The 13,724-nt window shown below is 50.2% G+C and overlaps 1 protein-coding gene across 1 annotated transcript in view; it reads right to left on the minus strand.

The window, feature by feature from the left end:
- Window positions 1–13,724, minus strand: part of INSR (insulin receptor) — a 127,119-nt gene that overhangs the window by 35,599 nt on the left and 77,796 nt on the right. The window contains exons 4-9 of the mRNA XM_084885132.1: window positions 11,385–11,533; window positions 9,699–9,843; window positions 6,796–7,010; window positions 5,736–5,862; window positions 1,222–1,472; window positions 740–907 (exon numbers count right to left, since the gene is read on the minus strand). Coding sequence (XP_084741258.1) covers window positions 740–907; window positions 1,222–1,472; window positions 5,736–5,862; window positions 6,796–7,010; window positions 9,699–9,843; window positions 11,385–11,533 — 1,055 coding nt within the window. The remainder of the gene's footprint in view (window positions 1–739; window positions 908–1,221; window positions 1,473–5,735; window positions 5,863–6,795; window positions 7,011–9,698; window positions 9,844–11,384; window positions 11,534–13,724) is intronic.

The raw sequence follows: 13,724 nt of genomic DNA on the forward strand, positions 1-13,724 counted from the left end.
GCCGGGAGATAAATAACGTTTGCAACCCTTGGCTCCGGCGGGGAGTGAGGTCACAGCATACATATAGCCCGTGACCCTGCCGCTGGGACAGCTCCCTGAGATCACCGGGCCTCTGCCCCTTCTCCGGAGAGAAGGCAGCTGGTGGCAAGCTCCGGTCAGAGGTCCGGCGAAGAGCCTACCTCGAGCCTGGCCTCAGCCACGCCTCACCAGCAGCCCAAGGTCAAAGGCTGAGATCACTATCCCCCCAAAACCTAAAGAAAAACAAACGCAAACACAACCCAATTAAAGAAAACCATGACCTGGCTCTCGGGTTTGATAGGGCCTTTTAAAACCCCTTTTAAAAATAACCTTAGACTAACTGATACAAACTGGTTTGAGGCACGCTCAGCTGCTTGTAGACCAGCAGGGTAGCTCCTGTGGGGAACAGCTGCTTCCCCATTGGGCCGGGGTGTGGGGAGGATGAGGAAGAGGGGAGGAAGATGGGGTGGGGCAGGGAGGGGAGGAGGAGAGAATTCCACAGGGAAATGGTGCCAAGACATGGGAAATATCTGGTTTCCACAGACGACTTCAGAGTGTGTGCTCATGCTGTGATGTTTAGAAATGAGTATGTGTGTTTCCGTATGAGGACAGAGTGTGTGTGCAAGTCTGCTCTTGTGCACACACTGGGAAATGGAAGAGGAGAGAGACTTCCCTAGACGTGGAAGGGATCAGATGCGTGTGAAGCCCGCGCCGCGCTTACCTTTGAGGCAATAATCCAGCTCATACAGCTCCCTGTCTTCCGCCTGCCTCTCCCAGAAGACCAGGTAATGTGTGATGTTGCCGTTGGGGTCAGAGGGCGGCTTCCACTTTAAGATGATCTGGGACGAAGAGTTAGACACGGAGATGGGATCCAAGGGGACGGAAGGAACTGGAAAGGCGAAAGGAAACAGGTCCACGGTGAGGAGGGTGCGTGCTGTCGGCTGGGGGTGAGGGGACCCACAGGCTAGATGCACCATGAAGGTGTTGGCTGCAGAGCCATTTAACGTCAGAGAAAGCTGGAGCCACGTGGCAGGCGCACCCAGGACAGGAGGTACATAACCACAGTCCGTCGCTACCACCGACCATGCCCATCCTGCGAGCCTTCGTCCATCCATTCACACAGCGAGCACAGGCTTCCGACAACGTCGTCACATCGGAGCGAGACGCGGACCCCCCCACGTTCCCACCGCCTCATGTACTCACTGGTGGCGTTCGTCTGGATGTAGACGATGTCACTCTTGGCCCCGTACGTGCGGCGTTCTTCGGAAAAGGTGACCAGGGTCTTCACAAAGATGGCGTACTGGGTCCAGGGCTTGAGGCCCCGCATCAGCCACCCGGGATGGCTCTGCGTCTTCGGGTCGTTGGACCTCACAGGCGGGTCGATGTCCACCACCGTCCAGCTGTTGGATCCACACGCATCCTGCCCATCAAACTCCGTCACATTGCGATAAGGGCTTTCAAGGCGAAAGAGAAGATGGTTACCATTTTCAGTGATCACTCTGAGGACCACAGAGATGAAGCCAGGGGAAATTACACCCTAAAGTAAGGGTGTCGAACTCAATCAGAGAAGGGGCCAATATCTAAAATCCAGCCTAAATCGCGGGCCGAATGGTTTACTGAACAGTCATAAACTGACAATGTCATAAACTGACAGCGGAGTGCAGTGATGACAGCGCGGTGCGGGCCACATTGCAAGGCCTGGCGGGCTGGATTTGGCCCGCGGGCCTTGTGTTTGACACGTGTGCCCTAAAGGGTAGCATCCTCTTCACCAACAACCTTATGTACGAGGAGAAATGACTGAAAACCAAGTCACTGACTCCACACAGAAACAGCCTAAGAGAAAGGAGCCATAGCCCCTGATTTCTCAATAGTAATATTTAACATTTTATTTATTTAATATTATATGATTACATGATGTACTATATTTAACTATTACATAGTACTAGTAGCTCTGCGCATGAATCCGTGCACCCATAGCTGCCCAGAGCTCTCCATGGCCCGGAGGCCCATCCGAGGCCGGGTGCAGAACGCTTGCCTTGTTGCCGGGGTGACAACACAAGTGTTCTGTGCCCCAGCCTGCCAGAGGCCCATCCACAGCGGGCACGGAATGCCTGCCTCGTCACTGCTCACGCTGCCTGCTCTCATCGGCCGCACCTCTCAGGACTGGGGGACTCTGGCGGGACTGAGAGGACTGGACGCCACCATCTTGTGCCTATGGGTGCTGCCATCTTTGTGATGGAGTGATAGTTAATTTACATATTATCCTTTTATTACATAGTATGTGTCATTTTACGTATGCAATATTGAATAATGTTTGATAATATTTAATAAATAGTAATTAATAGTTTCCTAATAACAAATGTGATAATGATACTATCAGCAGTTACTTCATAAGATTATATAAGAGAACGTATGCAACTTCTCAGCTAACAAGATTATGCCACATAATCTTGAGAAATGAAGCTAGTATTGATATTAACACTAGCACCACTTCCACTATCTTCTTTTAAAATTTCAGCACAGTTGCATCTTCAAAATTAGGTATTGTTTACTGCAGATAGAATTTCAGTTTGAGAAGATAGAAAACTCTTGAGATGGATGGTTGCATAACATGACAAATGTACACAATGCCACTGAGCTGGATGCTTCAAATTAATTTATTATGTTATGTATTTTTCCCAATTTCCCCCCAGCCCTCCTTCAATCTATATATATATATATATAAAAGCCTAATATGCAAATTGTCCCCTTGGCAGTTCGACTGGGAGACCAGGAATTTGATAGCTTGCTATGACATGTGCTGACCACCAGATGGCAGTACAAAATGAAGGCCCAAGCTGGCAGCAGGAAGGCCCTGATCAGCCCTGATAGGCAACCAGATCTAGGGACCCTATCCATGCATGATTTTGTGCACCAGGCCTCTAGTAGTTTTAATAAAGATCAAATGCTTACAATTCAATAACACCATGTAAAGACTGTCCTTCATTACCTACCCCCCAATCTGTTCTCCTACCATGCCTCACTTTCAATCCCTTGCTCTCTTTATTCTCCTTCTGGTACCCTTATGATGTGGATATTGGTAGGCTTCATACTATCCCAAAGGTATCTTAAATTATTTGCACTTTTTAAAATTCTTTTTTCCTTTTGCCACTCTGGGTGTTTTTTGCTACAGGGTAGCTGAAAACCAAGTCACTTGATCTCCTACTTCAACCTAATGTTTATTCCTTCATTAGTGTATTCTTCATTTTGGGTACTGTATTCTTCATTTCTGACCAGATCTTTTTAATGGTTTCTATATTCCTTTGCTCTTATAATTCTAAGTTCCTTGAGTATCCTTATAACCATTCTTTGGAACTCTGTATGTCATGAATTGCTTGCCTCCACTTCATTTAGATCTTTTTCTGAAGATTTCTCATGTTCTTTCATTTGGGACTTGTTTCTTTGTCTTCCCATTTTAGCTGCCTCTTTCTATTGTTTCCATGTAGTAGGTAGATCTGCTATGACACTCTGTCTTGGTAGGGTGGATGTATGCCGTGTATGTCCTGCAGGACTGCAATGTGCAGTCTCCTTGATCACCTGATCTGGGTGTTGCAAGAATGACTCTTGTGAGGGTTATGTGGGCCCTTCTCTTATAATGCGTCTTGATTGCTATTGGCCGTTCATAGGTGGGGTCAGTCCTCAGGCTGGCTGACTGTGAGGATCAATCCCAACCACAGTGAATAAGCTTTGTGTAGGTGCTAACTACACAGAGCTAAATTCTCCTCTGCAAGGTCTGGTGCCTGCCAAGATCTTCCTTTGGATATGCAACTTGTGAAGCTTACTGGGTCTTGCTCTGATGCTGTCTAAAGCTGGCTGTGGGTGTGTTGGTTCTGGGGCCTCTTAGGAGGAACTCTGGCACAGTCCAATGTTAGATGCTGCCTTTGACCATCCCTGGCCAACCTGTTTGAAGCTTCAAAGGGCTGTGCACAGGTAGGAACAAGCTGTTCACGATGGCTGGCTTTTACAAGTTCCAGGCCCAAGAAAAGGTCCACAAAAGCCCCAACGCACCCTGAGATCCACCTCTGCCTGTCTGCTGCCTGTCAGGCTCAACCACTGACAGAGCCTCTGGCAGTACTCCAGTTGGACAAGGCAGGTTCAATCACCAGGTAGGGGTGACTGATGTTTGCCAGATAGCTACAGGTTCAGACTCGGTGCCAATGTTGGGTCTGAGGCCACTCAGCATATGTCCAGGGTATAGAAAGTCTACCTGCCACCCACTGGGTGCTCACACACATTTTTCATGGGCGTGGTCAAGGGAATCATCAGAGTAAGGCCAGAGGAGTCTATCAGGTCCAAAAAGAGCAAGATTTGGCCTGTGAAGGGAGGGCTTTGTACCAGTTGAGCATGTAAAGAAAAATGGTCTCGCTACTAAAGCTACACAACTCAGTCTGTCCCAGAATCTGTCCGACCACAGCAGAAGGACAGGTCTAGTGGACCTCCCATGAGGAGGAGCTGTCAGTCTGGCTTGGGGGAAGGTGGCCCTCACTGCAAGGCCACACAACTCAATCTGTCCTGGACTCTGTGCACCGGGAGTCAGGAGGGTGGGGCTAGTGGGTCTCCCCTGCAGGGGGGGTGCCTCCAGTCAGGTTCACCAGAAAGTGGGTGGAATGGCCTCCACTCCAAAGCCACACAACACAGTCACTGAAAGCCACTGAGTCTGCCTGGACTTCTACACCCAGGCCCAGGCAGCTGACTCCTCAGCAGGACCCATGCTACATAGGGTTGGACAACTGGGCGTCCAGAGGGTGGTCTTACTGCATTCCCCAGGGCTAATACCATGGAAGGGAATATTCTCCCCAGAAAGATGGCATCTGTGGTGTGGGAGATGGACTCAGCCCCGGAATCCTGGCAGCTGTCCCTTCATCTCTCTCTCTCCAGAGCTACAACCCCCATTCTCTTCCTAGAAGATTCTAATCTGCTCCACCCTCCTTCCACTGGAGCACAGGGGGAGTGGCTGAGAACAAGATTTTGTGCATTGGGCTTTTAAGAGGGTGCCTGTGTCTCCCCGGCAGGAAGATTTACTGCTGATTTTCACAGCCATATGTTATATGGGCACCTCTTCCCAGTCTAATGCCCTGGCCTGGAGAGCCCAGAGTGGGGTTGAGACCCCATGCTTTTCAGGGGGGACATTAGCAGCTGAGATTCCCTCCAAAATTTCAGCCACTGCCCATGGGAGCAGGACCAGCCTTTTGTGTCTCTGCCCTTCCTACCAGTCTTGATGTGGCTTCTTCTAAAAATCCTTAGTTACAAGGCTTTTCTTCAGCTAGTCTTCAGTTGATTATTGAAGCTGATTGCTCTATATTTTAGTTGTAATTCTAGTTTTTAGTTCTGGGAGGAGGTAAATGTAACATCCACTTATTCCACTGCCGTCTTAGATTTCCCTCCTACAACTTTTTAAATGATGGAGAAATACAAAATAGTTAAAAAATAAAATTTAAAAAACTATTGAGTACACTGAGTGACCTTTCGTTGAAGAAATCTGGTGAGATATACAAATAAAGGGCAAAATAAAATAATTGCTACAAGAGACTGGCCCATCTGGACCCCAAATGAAACCTATTTGCTTCAATTTCTAGCTTTTCCCCAAGTTTATTCCACAAAGGGGAGGAATACAAGCAGCCTCCGAGGGGAACAATGAGCACACATGCAATATCCACAACGTTTTACTTTATACTTACGCCTCTTTGTAGAAGAGCATGAACCCCAGGAGGTCTCGGAAGTCAGGGGGCCAGTATGGCTCCCATTTCAGTAAGATCTTGTCAAACGATGTCCGAATGTAAGAAAATTTAAGTAATTCATTTTCACCTAGAAAAGTGGTTTGTTTTTTAAAAATAAACAAAACAAAACAAATACCAACAAACAGTATCAGTATTTCATCATTTATTTCAGCACAAAGCAGTGATCCTACACTCCCAGGAATGTCCATGAAAAGGAGATGCCAACCTGCTGCTCCAGGAAGCCTCCAGTGTGTGAGGGCAGGAACTGGTCATGGCAGCTGGTCCATACTGCCAGCCAATTACCTGGCCAGAGGCTCCACTAAAAAGCAGCAGTTGGCACCAATGTGAGGAGGTAAACGGGACAATAGGTAAGAGTCCTGACACAGTTCTGACTGCACGTGGATTTTTAAGCCTGACATGTCACAAGACGTAACTCTAGTGCCAGTGAGCACGTGCCAAGTGAGTTTAGATCATTATACCTTGGACAGACAATTTCTTGAGTCTCCAGTATCTTGGAGAGAATAATTTCCTTTGCTTGGAATGCAAGTCTTCCCATAAGCTCCACCCACCCTCACTCTTCCTCCTTAGAATTCCCACAGTGTGGACCGCATTCTGCTGCAAAGAATCAACTCCGCATGACAGTATGACGGAAGCCCTGGCAGCTCAATGCTCAAACACTCCTTCAAGAGGGAACCTATCCCAGGAGTGCAGTCAGCCGACCGTCTCCAGCTGCAGCAACGGCAAGGCCTGTAGTAACATCTGATCTAAGGCCATATATAAGGAGATATTATTCATTCATTCATTCATTCATTCAATGCTTATGTAACTTCCTCCAGTATCAGGCACTGTATCTGATACAGACACCACCTGTCCTCAGTATTTCAGAAAGCCTCTCACACATGGAGTTGTGTAAGCTCCCAGGGGAGGCAGAGCTATCCCTGGGGGCCAGTGTGGGAGGGAAAGGGAAGGAAAACAACACTACTTGGTCCACGGCCGGAAGTACCGGGCCATCACCACTCACAGGATGCCTGGTCCCCGTTAGTCTTCAAGGCAATGTCGGTCCTCTCCTGGCGTCCCTTGGTTCCTGAAATTTCCTCCATCTTGTGAATTTCCGACAAGCACAGTTTTGGATTATAGTGGAAGAAGAGTTTCCCCTGAGTTATGGTGAGGTTGTGTTTGCTCCAGTCCCATAGCTGCCTTAGGTTCTGGTTGTCCAAGGCATAGAAAGAGTAGTTCCTATGGAAACACACACACCTAGTCATTCATCGGCTTGTACTCTCCAACTACAAGACGGTGGGGCCATGGCTGGTGTTGATCTTGCCAGCAGCACATACCCAGCCCTAACCATTTGCTTGGCATGTCCTTAGTAAGTACACAATGGGGGGTGGGAGTGCCAAGGGAATTCATGGCCAGGAAGGTATCTGAACTCCATCTTGTGGGGAGGGGATTGAGATACGGGTCTCACAGAGGGGAGGGACTGAACAGACAAAGGCACCTGAGCTGGGCCCAGGGAAGAGCAAAGTAGCCTGCTCTGCCCGAGAGGTGATAGGAAACAGACTGGAGAGCTGCAGTGGTCAAGCCCTCTAGTATTTTGGATACCAAACCAAGACTAAGACCATGTGACCTACTGGGTTGGCAGAGGGGAGCCACTGAAGGTTTTATAACAACGCAGTAATGTGATTAGACCTGTGCTGTGGACCACCGGCACATAATAAACAGGAGAACGAAAGCATCTAGGTCTGTGCTGTACAATACAGAAGACACTAGCCACTCTGGCTACTGAGCGCCTGAAATGTGGCCATTCTGAACTGTACTGGATGTAAAACACAGATCTTGAAGACTTAGCATGCAAAATAGAAGAGTATGAAAGACCTCCCTTATGATGTTTTATATTGGTTGCAAGTCGAAATGGCATTTTAGATGTAAGTGGCTAAGTAAAATACATTGTTAAATTCATTTCACCTATTTCTTTTTAAAATGTGGCTACTAGAACACTTTAAGTCACACGTGACTTGCATTATATTTCCGTTGGACAGCACTGGTCTAGTTCTAGGATGCCCAGCTGAGGATCATTGGAATAATCAAAAGCAAGTCTGAACTTCAACAAAAAAGCAGTTGTATGGCAGAAAAATCAACAGGAGCTGCCGAGTGATTCAAGAACATAGTCTAACCAATTCTATGGATTGGTTTCTTGAAGCCATCTACCCTCCCGCCCCCCTCTTCCTTTCCCTTCCTCTACCATACAGACCGGAAAAGGCAAATATCCCCTTTCTCACTCCCTTGCAGCTAGAAGGAGCCACATAACCCAATTCTGGCCAAGGAGATAGAAACAGAATTCAAGGTTGGGGGTGAGAATGTGGGAGCTTCCAGACAATATTTTGAAAGAGACATTCTCAATTGTCATCTATCTTTGTCCCTTTCCCTTTTCCCTGTCAGTTCTACAGATGTAAGGCAGCCATTCTGTGACCACGGTCACATAAAGAGGTAAAAAGCCAGAGTCCTATCCTCGATGACATTGGCGGATGGCCTTCTTCTGACTTCTTGTTCATAAGTCCATCTCAATCTGCATGAAATGGAGCTGGTCTGGACTTCTATTAATTTACTAACTGAAATGGGGTCAGCACAAACTCAAGGGTAGGAGTCCAAGAAATAAGGAAGAGAATCCAGGAGGCCAGCAGAATGTCTTGGGGAGGTAGAATCCTATTGGCCAGAGGAGGTAAGATTTCATTAAGGAACAGGTAAATCAGTATGAATGGGACCAGGACGTGAAAAGGCGTTGGAGGCAGCAATTAAAGGGTCCTGGTCACAGCGAAGCCCGGATGGCCAGACGCCATTTCACTGCAGCCAGCGCCCTGGGAGGGCATAACGTGTGGCTGAACCCCGTGACTTCCAGGAATGGCTGTAGAATGGGCACCACTTTCCCTGCCTGGGCCTTCAGACATGTTCCAACACACATTGCTCTCTCTCAGAGTTCTCCAGGCACTTTCTCCTAGTAGGTGCTTTCTTGGCTTAAAAAAATCCCCAAGTTACAGTAGAATGACTGTGGTTAGCAACACTGTATTGAATATTTGAAAGCTGCCACGAGAACAGATCTTAAAGGTTCTCATCACAAAGAAAAACACTTCTTTGTAGCTATGTATGGGGATGGATGTGAAACACACTTACTGGGTGATCATTTTGGAATACACACAACTGAATCATTATGGTGTATTCCTGAAACTAATGTATACGTCATTAAGTGTTTCTATTCTTCCCCCAGCTTTACTGAGATATAACTGACATCGAACATCAGTTTTAGGTGCACAATATAATAATGTGACATTTATTGCAAATGATTACCACACTAAGTTTGGTTAACATCCATCCCCTCACATAGTTAAGAAATACTTTTTTTCTTGTGATGAGAACTTTTGATATTCACTCTCTCAGCATCTTTCAAACATATGACCCTGTACTGTTCACTGCAATCGTCATGCTGTTCATTCATACCCAGGACTGGAAGTTCGTATTGTTTGACCATCTTCATCTATAATATTTTGCCCATCCTCTCCCCCACAGCCCCACCCCTGTCTCTGGCACCCACCAGTCTTGGGTTGATGTTGTTTTTGTTTTTTAAAGATTCTACATGTAAGTGAGATGATACAGTATCTATCTTTTTCTCTCTGCTTTACTCCGCTTAGCATAATGCTCTCTAGGTCCCTCCCTGTTGTCACAAATGGCGGCAGATCATTCTTTTTTATGAATAATACAACTGAACAATACTCCCCATGTATATAAAGGCACATACCACATTTTCTTTATCCATTCATCTGCAGATAGAAACTCAGGCTGCTTCCATGTCTTGGCAAAAAGCCCTAACTTTCTACAATTCACACACTTTCTAGTTGGCGCTCAGGCCACAGACAGAGAATCCGGCCCACATACCCGACTTCCAGGGTGTTCCCCTGAATCAGACGTAACTTCCGGAAGAAGGAAAGCGACACCAGCGCGTAGGAGCGGCGGATTTTCAGAAACCCTGAGATTTCTTCAATGAGGCCGAGGTTGGCCTCCAGCTCAGCTGCCAGGTTGTCTAAGGAAAAGAGAAAATACCCAGTGAGTTTTACAGAAATCTTTTAATCTTCCTATAATTTCCCACAGTGAGGAGTGAAATTACAAGCTGAAGATGACTCTGACATATCCTGCTCAAAATGAGTCGCACTTAATTAAAATACAATCCAAAGTCCTTATTACGGGGTCAGCAAATCCCTAAGTAAGTGACTATTGCTTTTTGTCTCATCTCCTACCTCGCTCGCTGACACGGGGCCTCTGCACCAGCCCCTCAGCAGACTGTCCGTGCACACGCTGCCTCAGGACCTCCACTGGTGCCTCTTTGCCCAGAATGTCACTCTCCCATCTTTTAGCGTGGTTCACCCTATTACCAACTCAAAGCATGGCTCCTCTGACCAGAAACTCTTCTAAATTAGTAACCTCTTATTCCGCTTCAGAGGTTTGCAAACTCCAGTCCACTGGCCAAACCCAGTCTGCTTTGTAAATAAGGTTTTATTGGCACAGAGCCACACCCATTTGTTCACATGTTCTCTAAAGGGCAGAGTTGGGGAATTGTAGCAGACACCCCCCGGCCTGCCAAGCGGAATAAATTTATTCCACGGTGTTTATAAGAGAAGGGTACCCATCCCACTACCCCCGTGGCCACAGGGTGCTTCCCTTCACAGAGGGACCGCTGCCTGAGTTTCCACCATAAGCTGATCTGCTTATTTGCAAGGTCCATCATGCACAGACTTGGCCTTGTTCATTGCATATTCCTCAAATGTTTGCTGAATACATAAGCAAAGGAATGCCTTTTTGCCTGGGACAGTATTTCTGGAAACACAGTCCTCAGACAGGCAATAGGGAATGTTGCCGTTTGTTAAAAATGCAAATTCCTGATGCCCCAGCTACGAATGCGGAGAATGAGAACCTCAGCGGGGAGAGAGGGAGCAGAGGAGCTATGAATCACCCGTCTGGTGGGGGGCTCCACTGACGGGAAACACCAGAGAGTCTTACAATCGCCAAGGAAGCAGGAAGCAAAGACGAGCCCAGTGGTCGGCAAACTGCGGCTTTCTGGCCACATGCAGCTCTTTGGCCCCTTGCGTGTGGCTCTTCCACAAAACACCACGGCCTGGGTGAGTCTATTTTGAAGTTTAAGTTTAAAAAATGTGTCTCTCCCGGGAGGAGTGGACTGTGGCCCACGGGTGCCCCGCTGCTGCAGGACAGGTCTGGGGAGAGGGGCCGGCCTGCCCTCCCGCTGTCCTCAGGTGACCGCCCCCCCACCCCCCCCACGCACACGCCTCCTCCCGGCGAGCTGGCCTGCAGGTGTCTGCAGTGTGGATACTGTGTCATGTCTGCGTGTCGATGCTGTGTCAGGTCACAGGGCGTCGGATAGTGAACGGAGCTGCTTCTGTGTAAATGCTATTTTAAACACTAAAAAGCATTTAATTAAAAAAAAAAAGTGTCTTTCAAAAGAAATTTCAGTCGTGCTGTTGATGTTTGGCTCTGTTGACTGATGAGTTTGCCGACCATTTCCCTCTCCGCTCCCAGGGGCGTGGACCCCAGAGGGACCCCGACACTCACTGCCCCCGCGGATGTTGATGATGAGGCTCCCGTTGATGACGGTGCATCCTCGAAGCTCCTGGGCAGATGTCACTGAGTCGATGGTCTTCTCACCTTCCAGGATTTGACAGACCTTGGGACACGGGCCCAGACACGGCACACACATCAAGCTGAGTGAAAAGCAAGGAAAGAGGGGTCAGGGTACACAGGACCCCCTCACTGGGCAGACCATACTGCACAGGGTCCCAAGTGATGCCCATGGCAGCTAACATCTGAGGCCCGAGAGCACTCCGCTGGGAGGGCTGTCCTGAGCATCGAGGGTGCCGGCAACACCCCTCAGCTTCACCCACTGACTCCCGATAGCTCTCCCAGACAAGGACTGGAAGCCAAACACGTCTCCGTCACTGTCCCTGCAGGAAGAGCCGAAGGGCCCAGGCAGGCTCACACCCTTCCTGCCGCAGCGGCCCCCTGCGCTCCCCCGCAGGGCAGGGCTCCCGCTGCATCCAGGCCGAGGACGCACTGAACCCCCCGGAGACAGGCTCTCCTTCTACCCTGTGGAGGCAGGACTCACGTTCACCCCGAATGGATGGGACTCCCGGGGTCTCCTGAACTCCCCCTGCCAGCACCCTGAACTGCAAAGCTGTGGCCGTGGAGCGTGCAGTGGGTGCCGCGCATTAAGCTTTGACTGCTGAGGCCCCCTCGTCGGGGGACATCCATCTGGGATACACAGCGCCAGCCTCTGGTACGGCGAGGCCTCAGCTCCTCCGCCGTGAAGGCCCTGCTCGCAGAAAGCCCGGCCTCCCGGACACCCGACTGCTGGGTGACCCTGCCTCCCCTTCCTGGACCCCAATTCCTGGTCTCATGCTTTGAATTCGACAGTAAAGAACCAGGAAACAGCAGAGGCTTCACCCTCAGACTTATTCCAGGCAGAGCCCCAGGTCCCACCCCCTCGCTCCTTCTCTCTGCCACCCCAGGACCTAGTGCGTTAGCAGCCTGTTCTTCAAAGTCCCCTCGTGGCTTCATGTTGAAGTGTGTCCTGTGATCACAGTAAGAACCACGAGAACCAGTCAAGCCACCCGAGGGGCCTGTGGGGGAACGTCCATGGAGCTCCCTCCGAGGAATGGGGTGCAGGGCGCCCTCCTAAAGGAGGGGTACCATCAGGAGGCTCGGACCCCAAAGTGTTACAGCTCTGTTTTAGTTCTGTGGGCTGTTACCGCCAATGATGGAACCTAAAGGGTTTGTGGGAACCCCCAGGATTACAGCCGATCGGTCGATCAGAAGTGTGGGTGGCCTAAGGACCCCAAGGAGTGCTGGTGTCAGAGCGAGGGCAGGCCTGTGAGGACAGAGTCCTCACCCCGTGGTTCGGTGCTGACGCCAGGGCTCGGGCCCGATGGCGGGCGTGCGCCCTGGGCACCAGCACGCTGCGGTGCACGCGGAACTGTGACCAGAGTCTGGTCCTTTTGTTGGTCCCACACCTACTCACTGAGCACTGAGACGGGGACACTCTACGCTGGGGCTCACCCCACTACACCCACGCCCACGGCACCTGCTTTTAAAGACGCTCTGCACACCCACACCGTGTTATGGACCCTCCGGGCTGTCCTCGCCGCAGGGCAGAGGAGCTGCAGCAGAGGCCATATGGCCTTCAGACTGAAAATATTTACACTCCGGCCCCACCGAGCCGGCTCCAGCACAGGCACACAGGGAACAGAACAGCTCCCTGGGACACTGTCAACGGCCACGCGTTCTGCTCGCCTTCCATAGTGGGGTCTGTGTCCTCCTCCGGTGAACCGGGCGTGGCCAGATGGGTTGCCCCAACCGAGGGGACATTAGCACATGCGACGTCCGTCGAGGCTGGAAAAGCACTGGACATCGGAGCACGCCCTTCCTGGCTCCAGGACGGGGAGCCGCTCGGAGAGGCCCTGGCTGCCCATCTACGACAGGAGCGGCTGGCGGTCCTAGGCCATCGGTCAGGTGGCCCTGCCCACGTCAGACAAAGCTTCCGTCAACCACAGCATCCTCAGTGAGGTGAGGCGCCCAGTGCTGGGCTGCTGCCCAGGCGGCAGGAGCTAACTGGCACCCGGGGAGGCTGTCGGTGGGGCTGAGGAAAATGAATAAGCTGACAATGACGGTGTCAGCCCGTGGTAGAAGCCATGAAAAGAGTGAGAACTGAGGGATGTGCCGAGAAGCAGCTGGGCATCGAGTCCAGACAAAGTGGGCAGACGGGGAAGGACACTCCGAGGAGGTGACTGACAGGCTGTGACCGGGACAAGCAGCAGGCACCGCGCCGGGCAAAGATCCAGGGCAGAGCGTTCGATGGGAGGGAACACGGGCACACGCCCTTCACCCCAAACCCCGAGG

The sequence above is a fragment of the Pipistrellus hanaki genome (assembly GCF_964339955.1).
Source record: "Pipistrellus hanaki genome assembly, chromosome: 5".
NCBI lineage: Eukaryota > Metazoa > Chordata > Mammalia > Chiroptera > Vespertilionidae > Pipistrellus > Pipistrellus hanaki.